Here is a 19,099-nt window from a genome sequence, read left to right as displayed (position 1 = left end):
TTAGAAAATCTTGAAAGTCTTAAAAAAAAAATAAATAAAAAAAAAAAATCTGCAAAATATTGAAAGACTTCCCTGGCAGTCATACAACTTAGGCAAATTTCCCCATTAGCAATTAGCCTCTATAGTTTCCTGTAACAGCCACTTTTTTCACAGGTTCTGTTCTGACACATCTGTGAAAATGTTTTTGCCCAGTTTGAACGCACTTTTTAAAAAAAAATAGGTGGCAGAAAGGATTAGGGTATCAGGTCAGATTGGGACTGATCCAAGGTGCAGCGGGGTTTTTTTTGCTTTTAGTTTAAATGTGTAGGAATTGAAAGCTTAAAAAGCTTTATGCTTAGAGCTGTTCCCAAAATAGTTGGGACTCACACTCCACTTCCTAGTGTGCTCACATCACAAGACCAACTGCCAGTACTTGCTCTTTTGTCTGAGGCTTCAGTGGAGAGCTGAGATGCTGACTGCTCTGCAAAGGAGCAGTCCTTCCTTCTTCCCCAGAGGTAACCCAGCTCTCCCTCCCCAAAGGTAGCCCAGGTAAAGGTTGCCCTTTGGGCACCAATGACACACCTTGTCTTCCTGAGCCCAAACAATCCCATGCCTTTCACAAAAAACAGTAACCCTGTTCAGGGATTGGTTTAGATGTTTTTATTTTTATGTGAAATCATAAATACAAAATAAAAATAGTAAACAAGTGCTATAGATTTCTTTTTTCATTGGGATGAGGTTCAGGCCTGATCCTGAGCAATTCCAAGTCTTAAAGTTCAGGACTAGGTCTTTGCTCTTGGAAAACAAAACATAGCAAAAACCAAGTAAGACTTTTACCCTGAAGCCAGTGACGTCAATAACAGCATTCTCTCGGGTTATTTTTTAAAGCACAGCAACAAGTAAGTATACCGAAGGATGAGATAAAATATAAAAATATTTTTAAAAATGGGCCCCACTTCCTGCTAGTATTGTTGGGCGCTGCCCCACTGACCTCAGCAAAACCTCGTTACATCAGCAGTGAGTTATCTTTTCAGTAGGATGATGCTGTGTTTACTAGTACATACACAGTTAGCACTGGCTTCTTCCAAGAGGTCTTGTTGTGTAATTGTTTCAGATTTTGGTTATAAGAGGATCCAGCCCTGCCATGACACAAAGCTACATATCAAGAAATTTGGCTTGTTAAAAAATTTCCCTTCTCAGATGTGCATTTCCCTCCCTTTCCCAAAGACACCAGTTTTGGTTTGATTTTAAATGCTAGTGATGCACTGCCCAGAAAGATTTCATCTTTTGGTCAGAGCCCAAATCCTGCAGCACTTCTGAAGGCTCTACAGTATAGATATACATGCAGGTATGTCTGTCAGTGGGCGTTGTTTTTTAGTTCTTGAATTTGAGACAAGAGAGAGTGAGGTCCAGGATTTGGGCTAATATTTGTTGACTTGTTTGCTAGACACAAGAGAGCTGAGTGAGGGTGTAGTGTGTCTATGGGCTGGGTGACAAACAGTTGGACATTATCATTTAAAATAAAGTAACCATGAAACAAATAAAGGCACCAAACCACATAACAAGCCAACTTTGGTAGGTTTCTTGCAAAATATATGCATTTAAATACATTTACAGTTTACAAGGTTACATTGTTTAAAAAAAAAGTTGCAATGATGAAATATGGAATATTTCATTCTTGTACCAAAACTACATATCACATCATAACAACAATATTATAGCTTTTATTTAAATGCAGACAGTATAAGAACTGCACCTCTTTATAGAACACCACTAGTTCTAGACATATTGCTCTGCTTTTGTATTCTCTGATGGGCTCAGACCCTGCAATTTATATGTTTCAAAATAAAAGCAGTTATCTTTAAAAGGGTGAATCGTGCTCAATATTCAACATCAAAATTTGCAGGGGCAAGGCTTTAGCCTCTTATTCAGGTCTGTGTACATATTGATACTACCGGGGTTTTAAGTTTGCTAAGCAAGGCAAGAACACAGTCGATGTAAATCTGTCACAAACCCACAGTTATGGTTAGTCCATAAGTCTCGGTGTTATCAGAAAGTTGTAAGAGTTAATGCTCAGGTTAGGTGTGCACTGTATTGCTACATGGTTGTGAGGCACCCACGAGGTTGTAGCGTTGTGCTTTGAGGAATATAAACAGCACATTTCCTTGCTAACTCTTGGCAGAAATCTTATGGCGATACAGATGCTGCCACGGTCTGTAGCAGAATTCTGTGTTGATTTAAAAGTACAAGCAATTCTCATGGAAAAGTATCGCACCACCCCTTAACCCCTCCTTTTAAAAAAAGTTTGTCTCTGCAGTGTAGAATGGAAAGGTGTATGCTAATATTCCAGGCTGTGGCAAAGTTTTTTAGCAGGTGTCAAGCTCAGAAAATGAGAGTTATGTTACCCAGAGCATCTTCCTTCCAGTCCGCACAGTGTTACCAGCGCAATACGGAGGAGCGGAGAGCTGTGAGAGCCATGACTTCAGATCTCCCGATTAGCCTGCATAAAGTCTCAGTCAAGATATTTGGTAAAACTCTTCTAGCACTTTCTTTGCCCAATTCGGTAAATGAAGGAAAGCACATGTTATAAAATTACGGTGAGGAGCCAACCCAGCGCACACAATTCAAAATTGGCAGCAAGCAGGGCTTGGCAAGAAGGCCATGAAAGCCATCTATACTGCCAACCATCAACATCTGAGGCAATTTTTATGTTTCCAGTCTCCTGTAGTGCAGATGAGAGGATGCAGAGGGATGCCCCGCTGGAGCCAGACATACAAAGATGGCAATCTCTGAATCTAGTCCTCTAGTAATTCTGGCAATGAGTTCATATTCAAGTAAAAACAGAATAGAAGCTGATGAAGGAGAAGGGATGAAGAACCTCAAGGGGCCACCTAGTGTAATTTGGTTTGTACTCCACTGAACGACTGCAACTACCTGAAATGCCTTTCAGGGGTCTCAGACACACAGACGAATGCACTTATCAAGACAATCAGATACCCTTCTCCAAACAGTTACTTGCCTGCGGGATTAAGGACCAAGGTTAGTATCATGCTTTAGACAGAATCCCTAGTTTAGTTGGCCGAATAGAAGAATAAAAAACCCCTATCCAGTGAAAGTCCCAGCGGGAACAGCCAGATGCACGTTCTCAGGAGAGAAAAGGAAGAAGGGAAGCTTCTCCTCGGCGACAGTGCACACCCGACGGCCCGGTCCCACCAGCCAGGCGGCGCCCCGAGAGGCACCAGCAGCAAGAGCGGGAGCGAAAGTACTCACAAGTCTCTCAGGGTAACACCGGGGAAGGGCCGGGAGCCGGGCGGGCAGGCGGCGGCGGCGGCGGAGCCCGGACGGGGCGTCCCGGCAGACGCCGCCGCCGCTCGCCCGGGCTCCTCGGTTCTCTACCCCCCGGCTGCGCCGGGCCGGGGAGACGCCGGTTCGGCTGCGCTGCGCGGCCGCAGAGGGTTTTGCTCGCCCCGGCACCGCGGGCGGTGAGTACCGGGTGTCCGGCGGCGCCGAGCGCGGCTCTGCCCGCAGCGGAGCGGCCAGACCCGCCGGTGGAGCCGGGCTGGCGGGCGGCGGGGCGCTGCCCTGCCTAGGGCTGCCGCTTTACGGGGGTCCCCGTTAAGAAGAGACTCTAGGCAGGGGAGCGCCGGAGCTCACCGCAGACGCTCCCGGCGCGGTGCCGAGTGACCGGCCGGCGGAGCGCGGCAGCGCCGGCTCGCAGCCGTCTGTCCGTGTCCCCGCAGGGCCGGGGGAGCTGGGCGGCCCCGCTCAGACGTAGTTCTTCTTGTCGTACTCGCCGTTGGAGGTGGGCCGCCGCGGCGCCGAGTACTTGACGGGGAAGGAGGTCTCGTCGCGCTGGGAGCAGGAGCAGCAGCAGATGAGGCAGCCCCCGAAGAGCAGCAGGGCCGTGGCCGCCCAGCCGATGTAGAGCGCGGCCCCCATCTCCCGCTTCTGGGACGGCGGCACGGTGGGGTCGTAGAAGTCGCTGATGACGATGTTGGCGAACCAGCAGAGCGGGACGAGGACCAGGACCCCGCAGAGGATGTAGATGGCCCCGCCGGCGATCACGATGCGGGACTTCATCTTGCCGGGCCGGATGCAGTTGGTGCACTGCGCGCCCACCACGGTCACCATCAGGGCCACCAGCCCCAGCAGCGCCACGATGACGGTGAGCGCCCGGCCCGCCTGCACCTCGGGCGGCAGCGCCAGGATGGAGTCGTACACCTTGCACTGCATCTGCCCCGTGCTCTGCACCACGCAGTTCATCCACAGCCCTTCCCAGATGGTCTGCGCCACCACGATGTTCACGTCGATGAAGGCCGACACCTGCCACATGGGCAGCCCGCAGGCCAGGATCACTCCCACCCAGCCCAGGATGCCCAGCCCCAGTCCCAAAATCTCCAGCGCCGCCGAAGTCATGCTGCCGCCGCTACCCCACCAAAGCCTCCGCAGAAAGAAAGGACGGCGCGCCGGCTCTGCACCGCTCGCCCCCGGGCAGCTGCCGATCCGGCTCTGAGCGCCGGCGGCCCCGGGCAGGGCTATATGAGGAGCCGCAGGGCGCCCTCCCACCGCCCTCCCTCCCTCCCTCCCTCCCGGCCCGGCCCGGCCCGGCCCTGCCCTGCCCTGCCCTTCCCCGCGGAGGGGGGGGCTCGCACGGCCAGCGGTGGGCGGGCGGCAGCAAGGGCCGGGGCTGCGCCCCGGAGGCGGGGGCGCGGAGCCCCCCCCCGCTGGTCGCGGCTACCGGGGGGCTCCCGCTGGAGCCGGGGAAACGTCGCTCTGCTCGCCCCGGCCCCCGGCCGCGGGAGGAGCCCGCAGGGACGCTGCCCGCTCCCAGTTAAGCGTGGGGCTGGAGGAACCTCGTCCCGGATTTCGGCCGCTCAGACTTCTTCCTCCTAGCGCCGTTATCTGTGTGTTTCCGACTTAACTGCTATCGTCCACAGCCAGACCTTCGGAGAGGTCCTGCCAATGCAGGCACCCGGCAGTATGGACGTGCTGATTATCAAGCCTAATTGATCATCTCCCAGAAGACTGAGCATACTGACTGACCTGTGTCTCTCTCTCTTGCACACTGTGACAGGCAAAAGTGTAAGCAAGCACCACCAAATGCCTCAGGAATCACCCTGAAAATGAAAGAGCTTTGAATACAGTATCTGCACATCATCTGTCAGTACCAGTAGCCAGATTCTTAATTCGGTCAAGGAAGAATACTCGCTCTTAGATTACACCAGGCATGTAACTCCATTCCTTTTGATACGGGAGCCAAGAGCAAGGCATACTATTTAAATATGTTGCCACAAAGATTTCAAACTTCTCGTTACTGTTTTAACTGCTCAAGTACATTTCAAATCTTTATGGTGTGTCCATGGGTTAAGTTCCTGTATCAAAAAGAGTGTATTTGCAAGAGGTTTCGTCATCAGGCCACGCAGACATTGTAATTACTACAGTCTCTTCATGGACCACTGGCGTTTTGGATTGTTCTTGCAAAGAAACCTTGGTTCAACCCTTGCAGGCCAACAGCAGCTTACAGCCCCCCCAGGCTAGCAGATGGCAGCGAGAGTTTGTGGTATGAAAGCTGCTGTTACAGCTGCAGTAGAAAGAGAACAGACCTCACTGCCTCAGCACTCACAAGGAGCTGTGGTCCAGTGGCTTTCAACTGGGTGTCCTGAGAAAGCCTTCTTTTGATTTAAACTGGGATTGTTTTGGTTTATCTTAAATAAGTTTAAATGTTTTAGACAAAATTGGAAGTTATGTTCACACTGACTTTTGAACTGGTTTGGCTAGATTTGGTTTCAGTTAGCCCAAAGTATCCTTCTAGTGTCAAGGAGATCAGAGTTTAAAATAACACATTTCCTGTCCCTATGTAAGCAGTTTTCTCTATTGTACTGTAATTTACAGCATGTATTACGGCATGCAGAGATTTGTGATGGAAATATTAAGACTGATAAGAATGCAGCATGAATGGAAAAGTCCATGTGTGAAGCAGAAGCAGCAGAAGAAATGATAAGCAAAGGTTAAAGGAATCACATGCATCAACAGCTGAGGAAATGACTGATGGGTTAACACTGAACAATGCCCTGCTTACATCCTGACGGTGGCACTGATGACTCTTCTGCAGAGGACCCAGCGCTGGTAACAGGAGGATGGCCTCAAGGTCGCAGTGCACTGGATGTGGCCTTTCACTTCTGTTTTTCCAACCAGAAGACAAACTATAGCCACAAGACACCCAAAAAAAGAAACAGAAGAACATCAGCAGCTTGTGAATCGTCATGGTGTGGACATGCTGACACATGACGACTGTAGCCTTCCATTGATTATCTCTGCCTGAGGAGCTGTAAACATTTCTAGCATGGAAAATGTCTTCCTAACAGAGGCTGCCTAGTAAATGGAGTTAAGAGGAGTTATCTCCTCTTCCAGCTGTATATGAAATACATACAGTTTACTTCAATTATTTAAAACTGTAAATTCCAGTGTGCAAGTCCAGAAGGAATGTGTGACTGGGGCTGTGCAGTCTGTCAAACTGAGGCTGCTTGCAATCACTCAGAAAAGTCCTTGGTGTCAGGGAGAGGAGAATGTGCAAAAGCACCAGCCACAGAGACAGAGATATCTCAGAGGTGAACAGGAAGAAACCCAGAACACAGGCTGAAACTGCCTAACATCTGTATTTATGATGATAATAATGATTATATAGAAAACAGCACAGAAGAACAATTAAAAAAGGGGGGAGAAATGCCAGTTATCTTAGCCCATAAGCACAGGAAAGCCCCACCCTTGCCACTTGCCCGGGAGCACGGAACTCTGAATTTCCTCCGATAAATGGCCTGTGTGTGCTCCTGTGCCGACTGGGAGGCACTCATGGGGCCTGTGCAGCTGCCTGTGTCTTTGGGCTGAGGAGGGAAACCCGCACATGGCTTGTTTTAGCTCTGCAGCCCTCATGCCACCTTCCCTTGCTACCTGTTACCGAGCAACTGATTCCTACAAATCACTTAATCCAAAGCAATTATTTCTCTGGGGAAATACATGCTTAATAATAACAGGGTGGATGAAACTTTCTGCTTAGAGGCATTTCCATTCCTGGTATTTCACCTTCGTCTGTTTGTTTCTTTTCTTTACCCCAGATACTAGCTTTTATCCTGGCTACTGGCAACAACCTCCATCTTTAGTTACTCTATTCCCTGATCCTGAAAGTGAGTCTGTTGCAGAAACTACCTTTAATGAGCCCATCGGTGCAAGATGCTCACTGGTCTGCTTACTCGACTTACTGGTAACTTGACTGATACAGCTTCTGGGGGGCCTGAGGACCCCATCAGCTTTAGTACATTGTGGCTTCTGATGGTGTTACTGTCACAACACCGGGAAGTAATTTAAACTCCCAGAAATGAAAAGGTTCTATTTTCTTAAAAGGAAACAAAAATCAGCATGATGTTTTACTTGGGATGTTAAGTAAAGAAATTGCTACTTACCAATTAAATACTTGCTGGTAAAGTCTGGATTCCTTTAAATTCAAAGGTGTGGTGTTCTTGCAGCAAAGTAACTCATTAGCAAATGACTGATAATGTCGTTACATCTATTACTGCTCCAGCTATGTATTTATTAAATTATTCTAGGGGGGATACATAGGGGGGCTTTGCAGCCTGTGAAAATGGGCGGAAGTGGTATTCAAGCTGAGAACAATTGCACAGAAGCCATACTATAGCGAGAGGGGCTTTGGGATTAGAGGTGATTGTGTTTTCACTCTTTTCCTGACATAATCAGGACAAATACCAGGCGCAGAGTTGCTGGGAGGGCTGCTAAGGGAGGTCCAGGCTCTTACCAGCATTGCTTGTTGTGGTGTATGAGCCCTGTACCATGGCACAGAAGAATTGCTGTGCCCAGCCCTCCGGTCTTGCTAGGGCTTTGCTCAGCCCTGAAGCATCCCACCAGCAATGTTTAGATAGATTTGCCTTTTGGGACCTGAAATGTAGTCTGCAGACCATGCTTGGTTTATAACTTGTGGAGTGTCCCTTACTTATGTGCTTCTGCTCCTTCTCATCCCTAAAATGTTAACCATCTGGAAGACAGAGAAGAAAATTACGTTTGGCATCAAGCTTATGCACAAACCTAGTATTGTTTGTGTGAATAAGACAGAGTACGAGTCAAAAGATGAATTAAAAGCCCAGTGATCTCAAGACAGCTCACCATAACTTTTGGATCAGACAGAAGCAAAGGTGAAGAATCAGGAATCCTATTAGAGACAGATTTTGTGCCATATTTTGTGTTCTAATTAGTGCTGAAATAAAGGCAAGGAGATTTCCAAATACAGAGGTGTTAGGCAGGGGCTGTTCTTTCTTTAGAAAGCTTGAGCTTTCTCAGTGAAAATTAATCCTTTCTGAATCATCCTTTAAAATACAACTGGTTTTCCCAAGAGAAGAGATTTAGTTGGAGCTTGAGTGCACATACCATCTTCCACAGTATGATAGGCCTCCATGAAGTTCCTGCATGTCAGCAGAGCCAACATGTCTTCAGATCAGTGTGACACATCAGAAGACTGGCACGTAGGAATGATTCCTTGTCAAATGAGCAGGTTATTACAAAATGAAAGTGCACAATTTCACCACAGGTTTTATCTCAAGATCATTTCTTTTGAAAACAAGCTGAAGTGCTTAACATGAAATTGTCACTTCCTCTCTTAGTTCATCTTTTGAAGAGAAGCAGTGAGTTAAAAGCCACACCAGAATTTTGCAAGAGGGACCAGTAATGCTCTATGACTGGTGCTAATGACGTAGGATCCAACACCCTTTTTAGTACAAGTGTTGCTGCTGCCCTTCAGGATTGAGAAATGGATGCCCACACTACTCTTCCCTCTCAGTGGTGATGCGACAAGACTCGTGTAAAAGAAAGGAAGTAAACAGATACACATAGTTGGAAAAACAGTGAAAAAGGTTACAAATCTGCTTCCAGCCTTCATATATTTTCTGCTATATATCCCTTTCCGAACAAAGTTGCATAGCCCTGTATCAGTCTTTGCACTTGACACACACAATCTGCCTAGGCTTTTTTTTGTGAACTGCCCACTGGCACTGCCAGGGAGCCAGGAGCAGGGAGTTCTGGCTGGGCTATACATGGTGGGAATACTGAGACAGTGTTACAAGTGCTTTCCTCACACAATGAAGAAATTAATTGTGCTAAACCATCATTAGAACTGAGTTCCTCCCTGCTTGAATTCCACTACACACAAATCTCTGGATCAGCATTTGAAACTTCCCCTTGGTTGGAATTGATCTTTGTGTCTCAATGTCTTACTAAAGCACCCCCCTGACAGGAACTTTTCCAGTCACCACTGTCAGGACCAGCTGGGCTGCACTGGTGAGCTGCTGTGCACCTAACTCTTCAGCACCTTGTTTTCTGAATTTGGCTTTCGAGTGGATACTGAGGTCTCACTGGACAGCCATAAATAACCCTGTGTTCATGGCATTTCAGGGCAGCAGCTATGGTGAACTGTGGCCCTTTCTCAAAGCTTAGAATGTCCCAGCTGTAGATGAGCATCTAAACAACCTGATCATCCCACTCGCCAAGAGATCACACTGAACATATGCTTAGGCTGTGTCACTTCAAATACTTCTCTTTAATGCTATGGGCAGCTCTTGAGTATGTATTGAAGTTTGGACAGGCAGGGGGGAAAAGCTATAGGAAATATACATTGTTTCATGCCTAAGGGTCCATTCTATGTCATGTTTCCTATCAGGAGAGCTGTAGTTTAATTTTGTCCTCTTTCAAAGTTAGCCTCCTTCCACAGATTGTGGTGTACCAGGATCCTGGTAGATCTCTTTCCCATGTAATTGTTGGGAAATCACATCAGATGTCATTTTCTAAAGAACAGCGTCAGCAAGGACAAATGCCATTGTTTTAAATATACCTCGCAGATGTTGAAAGTAATTAGTGAAGACATGACCATGAAGTTACTGAAAATTGTTCAGGGCTAGCAATAGGAAACATACTACATTTGTCTAGTTCCACAGAAAATTTACGTTCCTGAGAACATGTGAGAGGTTTGGGACACCCGATTATGAGAGTGATTAATGCTCAGCAGAGCTATTCCTATTCTTAACGAGATATATCTGAGAGAAGCCCCGTCTTTGGGGGAATAGTATGCATCTGTTTTGTCAATCCTGGTTCCCTTCGTAAAAGTGAAGTTGATTTCCTCCAGTAAGAGGAAAGGATGGCTTATTCCAGAGAAAATTTTGCTTTGTTGCCATAATTAGCATCTTGAAAAGGAGGACTTGTGTGTGCTTGTAAATGCAAAAGAAACACTTCTATTCCTCTGAGACTGCTATAATTCAAATATAATCTTCAGTTCCTGTAGTGCATCACAAAAAATGCCTTTTTTTTTTTTTTTCAGCAAGGGAAAATACTTATCTGTTGCAGATTTTCTTATCGATTACTAAATAGCTTGCAAGGTAGCTTGTGTCAATAAATCCTGGTGCATCCACAGATACTGGTTTCCTGTTTGTACACTACCAGAGCTCTGGCTCTGAGCTGCACACTTCAAAAAGGCTCAGCAGTGAGACCAGCTTTCAGTGGACCTGACATTTCTGATTCCCAATGCAGCATGTCTGCAAAAACACAGAAAATTTGAGATGTTAGAATGGTTCACCCCATTAGTGATTCCATAGATAAAGCACTACACAGAAGAGTATTTTGATCAAATCACCAGTTTACCAAATACGAACAAAGAATGGGAAATTTGCTCTTAAATTTCTGTCTATCACCACACCCAAATACTAAAATTAGCCCAGGGAATATCTAAATGACGGTATCCGACATTCACACTAGTTATGTTCAAAGTACTTTTTCTCTGGCAATCCTTTAGAAGACTATGTCACCCACAGTGTGTAGCTCATATATATTTATTTCTAAAAGGTTTGGTCCTGGAGCCATGTACTGTAAATTAGCACAGCATACACAAATATTCTGAATCAAACACAAATTTTATGGAAATGAAAAGGATTTATGCATACGCTTAAGAATAAGTTGTTTAATCAGGACTTGAGCAATTTTATCTCCAGGGAAGATTGGGAGATCTTCAAGATGCTCAGTGTCTTACAGTAGTGGGCCAGTATCTCCACGAATTGCTCTTACAGCACAGCCATTACATTCGGAATTTTAAAATTCCGAATATTTAGCTATGTGAGAAACAGACTTGATTGAAAGAAAATCAGATTAAAAGGGATCTCATAACTGAAAAGAGACAGTTTTATTTTGTCTAAGCAGCATATCTTTTTTTTTTTTATTTAATAGGAATAATGCCAAGGAACATGGGGTTGGTTTATGTATCAAAACTCAATTTAGTTTTCAGTTAAATGGTGATATTTATTTTATTATAATCAGTTATCATACCATTTTCTCTGTTAAGGAGCAGAACAAAAGATACATAATGCCTTTTGCTGAATGGATGAGGTATTTCTAACTTGCTAAGACGTGACTCCACACAAAGTTAAGATTTGAATTCAAGGAAGGACTCTAATTATACTTTTAATAATGTAAACGTAGAGTATCAGGAACTTTTGTAAAAGGCATTTGAGCTTCCAAGGGAAGAATAAAACAAAATTCTTTCAAAAATAATAATTATGGGAATGAGTGATTCACAGTCAGACTGCTGTTCACTGCATTAACATTTCTAGACTACTTAACCATTTAGGAGGAACAGTGTTCTTCAATACAATTTCTCCTGTTTGCACCTCTGCTAATACCAGTGTGAAAAACAACAAATATGCAGTACATCTTTTGTGGGCATGCATTCTCTGTAGGTTTCTGCAATGCAGCATTTCTCAGTTGCATGCACCAAATAGTTCCAGTTCTGCTGCTCAGTGATTCTGCGTACTGCGGTTTCATAACAAGTCTCATAACAGGTTTCAAAAGTAACAAAAGTACATTTTTACCAAGTGCGTAATGCACTGTAAAGCTCATTGTCACAGGATGCTCTTTAATGCCAAAAGTTGAGATGGGTTCAAAAACCAACAGGAAAAATTCATGGAAGAGAAAACTATCAAGATAAAACTTCTGGCTCAGGAAGCTGCTGAGCTCCAGATTGCCGGAAGCTGGGAGGATACACAGGCACGGTGCTACTTTTATCTTTTTCTAAGCATCTGCTACTGGGCACTGCAGAGGTAGGGCACTGGCTAGAATTGTCCTTTGCTCTTACCCGAAGTGCCCTTCCTTATATTACTTTCTGGCATAATGGGACTGCTTTGGGAGGATTGTGTCTTCCCTGAACGTTTTGTGTGACAGTTGGTCAGCCATGACTTGGGAAAATTATTGGTGTGTCTCAATAATGAGGCATTTGAAATTTCTGGAGAATGTTTCACCCACGGCACTAAAACCTGCCAAAGGAAAGGAGTGACAATCGTGGGAAAGCACTGACTTCCACTAGCCTCTGCATTGATGCCAGTCTGTAGTTTGGCATCGTCCATGCTAATGTCTTACAATTTCTTCAAGTGCTAAATAGTTATTTGTAATAGCAGTTTATGTGTGTAAAATATTGTGTGCATCACACTGTTCTAATTTAGTGAAAGAAAGAAAAACTGCCACTGTTGTTCCTTTGGTGATAGTACAAAACACCTATATGGATATCCATGGTATAATTTAAAATAAGACCTTAATTTCTAAAGAAGACTGAAATGCCACCTTTTAACTCCTCCAAAAAGGTGGTGTATAACAGTACTTTGTGTTATAACATTACACTTTGTCCTAGGAAACGGAACTTGGTTGTGCTTTCATTGGCTTTTATCTTGTTCTTACTCAGATCACATCAATGCTCAGTTGATAATACAAGCACAATGTGAATTAGCAAATAATGCCAGTCTGCCTTCAGCAGCATTTGTTTCACTTCCACATTTTCCTATTGTGAGCTGCAACCGTTTGCTTAATGGATGGAAATACAGACAAAACAGAAATGTGCTTCTTGGTATTCAAAATTGTAATTCAAAAGATTTGCTGCTGGGTCACACATACAAACTGCCCTCTGCAAAATGTTCAGATGGATTACTAGGAACTTTCCTGAACCTAATTCTTGCAGCTGGAAGGTTGGAAAAAGCCTTCCCTGAACTTCTGCTGATACTAGGTTTTAATCTTGTCAGTGTTGTATTGAGTGTTTGAGCTATGTAACACTGTTTCACCATGACAAAGTGGTCTGGTTCTGTGATCTGGCTGCAGGTATGAGTTACACTCTAGGTTTATGTCTGCTGGAGTCCCTGATACCTCAGAGAACTTGCTGACGAAAATCCCACTCCCCGCTTCAGTGATGAATCCTTCCAAGGCAGAAAGGCTCTCACTTAACCAGAGGGAATGTTGTCATGAAAAAGAAGATAGCAATAGTGTAGGTAAAACAAGTACATTGGGTTTTTTGCACTTTGGGAGGGAAATTTGCTTCATGTGTGGACAAGCAGCTGAAAACCAAACGGGCTTGTACTACATACTGCATCACACTCAAACAGCACAAAGTTTAAACTAGATTTCCTCCTGGCTATCACACCTACTGTACCAAAAGATTTTCCACTGTGAGGAGTATCACTAAAACCTGCTGCAGGTGGAGGCAATCTCAAAGGTCAATGGTACTTGGGTAGGAAATAGGAATCAAACAATTTGAGAAGGGGATATTTTAAGCAGAATGGGCTCTGACTGTGTTAATTCTTGAAGGTTAACTCGTGTGCGTAGCTCCAGATGGAGACTGTGTACAAGAAGGATGCCCAAGTGTACTGCTGGCAGGATGTGAAGTCGGAGTACAGATACAGACTTGTATCGTTTCAAAGTCCTTACCACTGTAGCACTGGCTACCATGTTGCGTGGTCGGGGTGCAGGGACCTCCGTGAGGGGTGGCTCTGTCAGACGAGCCCTTCTCCCACGTCTTCTGTTTTGGGAAGTCAGCAGGATCAGGAGATGCTCCGTATTTTGGAGCAGGGCCCTCAGGGCCAAAGCCGGCAGAGACCAGCTCCGGCTGCTGGCTGCAGAACCCCCGGGGACATCCGCAGGCCGCAGCAGGCTGGCATCGCTCCCCCCCCCCCCCCCGGGGGAACGAGGGGCCAGCCGGTGGGAAGCGTTTTAGGAAACGGCGGAGCGGCTGCTTGGGACCCGGCATCCCCGGGGAGGGGAGGCCGTTAGTAACCGGCGACGGGAAGGCCCGGGAGAAAAGCACCCGCCGCTGAGCCGCTCCCCCTCCCGACGGCCCAGGGCCGGACCCACGCCTGCCGTCACGGCTCCCACGCCGAGTCCCGCCATCCGCACCGGGACGGCGGCCCCTCCGGGGGTTGGGGGGAGGTCGCCATGGCGACGCCCCGCCCGCGCCACCTCCCTCCCCGCCGCCACTCAGGCAAGCGGGTGGGGCGGGGGAGACGCTCTATCCCTCCTCTCGCTCGTCCAAGAGCCGCGCCTCGTTGCTCTCCTGGGAAGCGGCCTAGACCATAGAGTCGTGCGGAAGGTAGGGAGGCGCTCGGCCGCGGTGGCGTGTGGGATGCGGGAGGGCTCCGCGGGGGGAGGTGGCGGATCGCGGCCTGGCAGCCGGGCACCGGCGGAAGCGGCCGCAGGCTCAGGTAAGCGCCGGGGGGGCCGGGCCGCGACCTCCGCCCGGCGCCTCCGCCCGGCCAGTGTCCGCGCCCCGCGGCCGGGCTCGGCCTGGCCCTGCCCGGCTTGGCCCTGCCGGGCCGTAGCTGCCAGCGGGGCAGCGGTACGGGCTCGGCCCCGTCCCGGTCCCGGCCCCGTCCCGGTCCCCGGAACTCGCCCGCGGCGGGGTGTGCTCCGTGCGTGGGCCCAGCGGCCTGGCTGCGGCCTCCCTCCGCTGCCCAGGGCGAGGTTTTTGAAGCTGAAGTATGAGGAGGGGAGAAGAGTATGGAGGCAGACCCCACGGCACCCCGCAGTCGGGTCGCGGGCCGTTCTACCCGCACGTTTATTTGCGTGTAACGCAAGGCACGCGTGACTTTTGAGATGTGGACAAAGCCTCCGTGCTGCTGGGGTCTGCCCGGCGTAATGTAGCCGGAGATGGGGGGCGCGGGTGGAAGAGGAAGTTCTGTCTCCATGGGGCATTCCTCAGATGTTTTTAAAATTGTAACACCAAGCCTGGCCAACTGCTGGGAACCAGGGGTGCTGCAGGAGAAACGCAGGGCCCACTGCTACACAGAACGACATATACCTGATTTGGCAACAGGCCGAGCAAGTGCTCTATTTTATTTTATTTTTTTTTAGGTCTTAAATTAGTGTTCACACGCAGGTTAGAGACTCTGTGGTGTCATGAGACTTAAGCCTGATTTGGAAGTGATTTAAAGTACTAGCTTATCACTGTTTGCTGTGCATTGCCAGTATGTACACAATTATAGTTAAGCTTTGTGGGTGTGAGGCAGAGCTGCCTATCTCCTGATGAGTTATCATGGCTAATATGTTTAGCTTTTTAATTAAAAAAAAAAGCCCCTGCTTTTCACGTTTACAGGTCTGTTTTACGGTATTTTTCTCTGACACAGTAACTCTAGGGAAATACTGTCAAAAGCTGCTTGCGTAGGAAACACATAATCACTAAAACTGATCATTAATGTGAATGGTATCATTGCCTCCTTTGTGCATTTATGTGACTGTAGTCATTGAAATAACAGTAAGAAAGGAAGTTGTTTAGAGTAATATGTTAACATTGAAATGGAACTTTAAATAAAATATTTAGGATTAGAGCTCTAGATTCATGTATTGTTTTTTCTAGACCTTTTCTTTTTAAGAACAGTTTTCATACATGGTTCTTTGCTCTTACTTGCTTAGTGCTTGCCTTTTTGTCCCTTTAGTCCCTTTGCTGTGCATATGTGTGCTGTTAAGTCACAGAAACATTACGAGTTTTCATGAACAGCAGTTCATTCCCAGTAATAATCTATATGGTGTGTCACTGGTTCAGATGCATTATCAAAATGAAGTCATGGCATACACTTAGCTTGATCTACCTGTAAGTGCCATAGCTGGGTTGTTGTATTTGCTGTTAAATTCTGTATTTGGTGGAAGTGATATAGTCATTTTCCTGAATAAGAGTAATGCAGAAATGTATTCAATTGTTAATGTGTAAAAGATGATTCCTTCAATTGGTAACATCTGTTTCTAATGAGGAAAATGGAATCATCTGGGATTGTTGATGTAGAGGGAGTGACACTTCTCCCTGGGACCCTCTGGGAGGGGGTTTCCAACTGGAGAGGTGAGGACGTGCTACGAACAAAGCATGACACAGAGAACAGGCTCTGCTGGACCAGCTGTTGTTTGACAGAATTGGGTGATTCATACAACTATGATAGTGTAAGCTTCCAAAAATAAAAGTTAACTGCTTTGTATTTGAATATGCCTATATCCAGTTTGGAATACAATGAGGAAATCTTTAATTTTCACATAACTTCCTTGTTTCTCTGTATGCAAGACACTTGGAGAAGTTACATTTTTTAAAAAAATTATGTGCCTCAGTACTTGTCTCTGACATTTCTTTGTAGGTTTTTGTAGCTCTTTTTGTGAGAAACCACAAATTTTACTGGTGTTTTACTGACATGTTCTTGCTGTTTCTCTGTCTGCTTTAAGTCTGAAAATGTGGCTTCAGAGTGCTAATGTTGTTGAGACCAGTTCCAGCACTTGGAAACCTACTTAAGTTTTTACTGCTTTCTGTGGTTCCTTATTAGGTTATTAAATACTTTTTTAAAAGTGTCAGAGTTATATAATCTCCAATGGAAAGAAAGAGACCTCATTTGATAAAGCAAGAGGGCTATTCTGCTTGTAGAGGTGGTTGTTAAGGTCACTTTAAAGCAATTATTTTAAAATGTTGTTTAATATCCTTATATGGAAACACTCCTTGTACGTTTTTCATAGCGTTTTCTTTGTGCTAGTTCCTATTAAGAAGCTCCCAGTCTGCCTGTTCCTAACAGTTTACTTCTTGCATCCTGACAGGAACAAAGGAAATGACCCATTTTCCTTCCCCTCTCTTTCTCTCTCACTGGAATACTGTTCTTACCAGAAGGCGGTAGGATGGCACGTTCCAGGCCTCTGTATTTGTAGTGGAGGCAACTGTAACTGAATTTAGTGGTAATCTGCTCCCTTTGATTGCTGGACAGCACATTGTTTAAGATAGGAATTTGTTGGGATCCAAAATGAAACTTTGTTACATTATCCACTGTTCAAAAACAGACTTGGACACCCCTATACTGTAGCATAGTGTCCCTTTTTTCTGCTAGACTTGCTAAATTGGGCCAACAATTGTTTACAAATAAAGTTTTGCTGCTTTTTGCAAGTTAATGCAATTGTATCCTGTCTATTCCTTTCTCTTTGAAATATTTTGCATGTGCTGCTTTGCTTATCTCATAATGATTCAGATAGTCCTTTGAAAATCTAAAGAAAACAGAACAGCTATGGCTTGCTCCGTTTTGCCATAGTTGTTATTTTTTTAAATTTTATTATGGAAAATTGATGAAAAATGAAACGCTACAATTTCCAGATGTGGGACTATGCAGAGTGTTGTCAGACACTGAACTTCACATTGGTTTAATGTTTGAATCAGTTGTATGCAGTCGGACATCAGGATTTCAGCAGCTCTTGATACATAGTGTAGTCTGGTCCATTGACAAGTGATAACTTGTCAGCAATATTGTAAGTGCTGCAGTTATTTGATGCTGTAAGAAGGTGTAACATACACTGTTTTGCTAATTCTAAGGTTTTGATTTGTAATGATATGGTAAAGCTTCAGGAAGACAGCTCATCGTCATTGGGGGAAAGTTGGTTGGTTGAATAATTTTCTCAGAAGCCTCATGAGGGCAGTATTATGAATTGCAAAATGTGTTGAGGCTGAATAACTGGGGCTTCATTTGAACCTCAGTGCCTTATTTAGGTGTTGTGGAACAGCAGGGGTTTTTTTGTTTGTTTGGGTTTTTTTTTTGTTCAGCGAACTTTTCGTTAGAATATTTCTATTCTAAGAAAATACAGTGGGGAATAACTAACTGGGTGCTTGTACACAGACATTTAAGCATGCGCTGCAGTCATGATGTGATCAGAGCAGCTGTCCTGCAGCTTTGGCTACAGCAGCTTTTTGGTCAGAGTAAGACACAAGGTGAATGTAGTTTGCCCGGTTGGAAACAGGCTTTGTCAATTATATTCATGGAATGATTTATTATAAATTTAGCTTTTTATGAGATGACAGACTAATTTTGAAGCCAGATGTGTCATAATCAGTTGACAACATTTTTGACTCTTCTGCTTTTTAATCAGTAGTTTGGGTAATGCTACAATGGATGTTACTATACTGTCAGTTTAAAGCAGAAGTAATTGGAGAATTTGCCATACATATTTAAATCTGAATTGTTCCCCCTTCTCACCTTAACTGCAGGCAGCTGCTCTGGGGGGCTTCTCATCTGGCATTACTGTGAGAAATGGGCCAGAAGGTCTATCTACATTAGCACTCAGTGACTATTTATGAACTTTTCTAAACTCTTGAATTATGTTACTGATTTTATAGACAAGGTGATGACAGAGGTTTCCAAATGTAGAAACAAGGTGTGGACAGAGCAATGATTTACATCTGTCAGTGAGGCTGTGGCTGTCTTTAAGGATCTGTAACACTGGTCGGCTGGAAGCTGGAATGAACCCTTGCATATTGGTCAAAGACAAATAAGTCCTGTTTTTTTCAAAACCATTCTTAAGGGATGTTTCCCAGGCTGTTTTAAGGAATACCCAATTAGAGGCTTTCAGAAGATGATTAGGATCAGGACCTCCCTATTTTCCAGGCAATGGCTGTATTAGGCTTTCATTAGCAAGCAAATGAACTGGGTATGGGGGAAAAGTAGTTGGAGGAGAAAAAAACCAAAACCTTTCCTTGCTCACAGGGTGGCTGGTGTCTGCACAGCTGCCAGGATTTGGAATGCCTGCTTCAGGGCAAATGAAATGCCATGTGAGCTGAAGACATGTTTTCTTTAAAACTCCAAGTTGCAATTATGCCAACTTCGACTTTTCCTTTAGTCCAAAGGTTCGTGTATTTTTGCTAGGATTTGACTGTCAAACTGCTGGTGTCAGAAACTGGACTGTATCCTGCTAGAACAACTCCTACTACCCAACAGGAAAGCATTTCTATCTGAACACACAGGTGCCTGCATAGGTCACT

At 45.5% G+C, this 19,099-nt stretch overlaps 2 protein-coding genes across 4 annotated transcripts in view; one reads left to right on the top strand and one right to left on the bottom strand.

Moving 5' to 3' along the window:
• Window positions 1-623: 623 nt before the first annotated feature.
• On the bottom strand, window positions 624-4,488 carry CLDN5 (claudin 5). Its single transcript, XM_075041571.1, has one exon. It carries the CDS (start codon window positions 4,393-4,395, stop codon window positions 3,745-3,747), a length of 651 nt encoding a protein of 216 aa, XP_074897672.1. The 5' UTR covers window positions 4,396-4,488; the 3' UTR covers window positions 624-3,744.
• A 9,867-nt stretch (window positions 4,489-14,355) lies between these two features.
• LOC142037288 (septin-2) overlaps window positions 14,356-19,099 on the top strand; it is a 40,553-nt gene continuing 35,809 nt past the window's right edge. For 2 of the 3 annotated variants that reach the window (XM_075041565.1, XM_075041564.1), the window contains exon 1: window positions 14,438-14,537. In XM_075041565.1, the coding sequence (XP_074897666.1) occupies window positions 14,459-14,537 (79 nt within the window). In that variant the 5' untranslated portion in view covers window positions 14,438-14,458. The other variant, XM_075041566.1, reaches the window with a different exon arrangement.

This window comes from Buteo buteo, chromosome 11 (genome assembly GCF_964188355.1).
Source record: "Buteo buteo chromosome 11, bButBut1.hap1.1, whole genome shotgun sequence".
Classification (NCBI taxonomy): Eukaryota; Metazoa; Chordata; class Aves; order Accipitriformes; family Accipitridae; genus Buteo; species Buteo buteo.
Note: the sequence above shows the minus strand (reverse complement) of the source record. Positions and strands in the feature narration are given on the sequence as shown.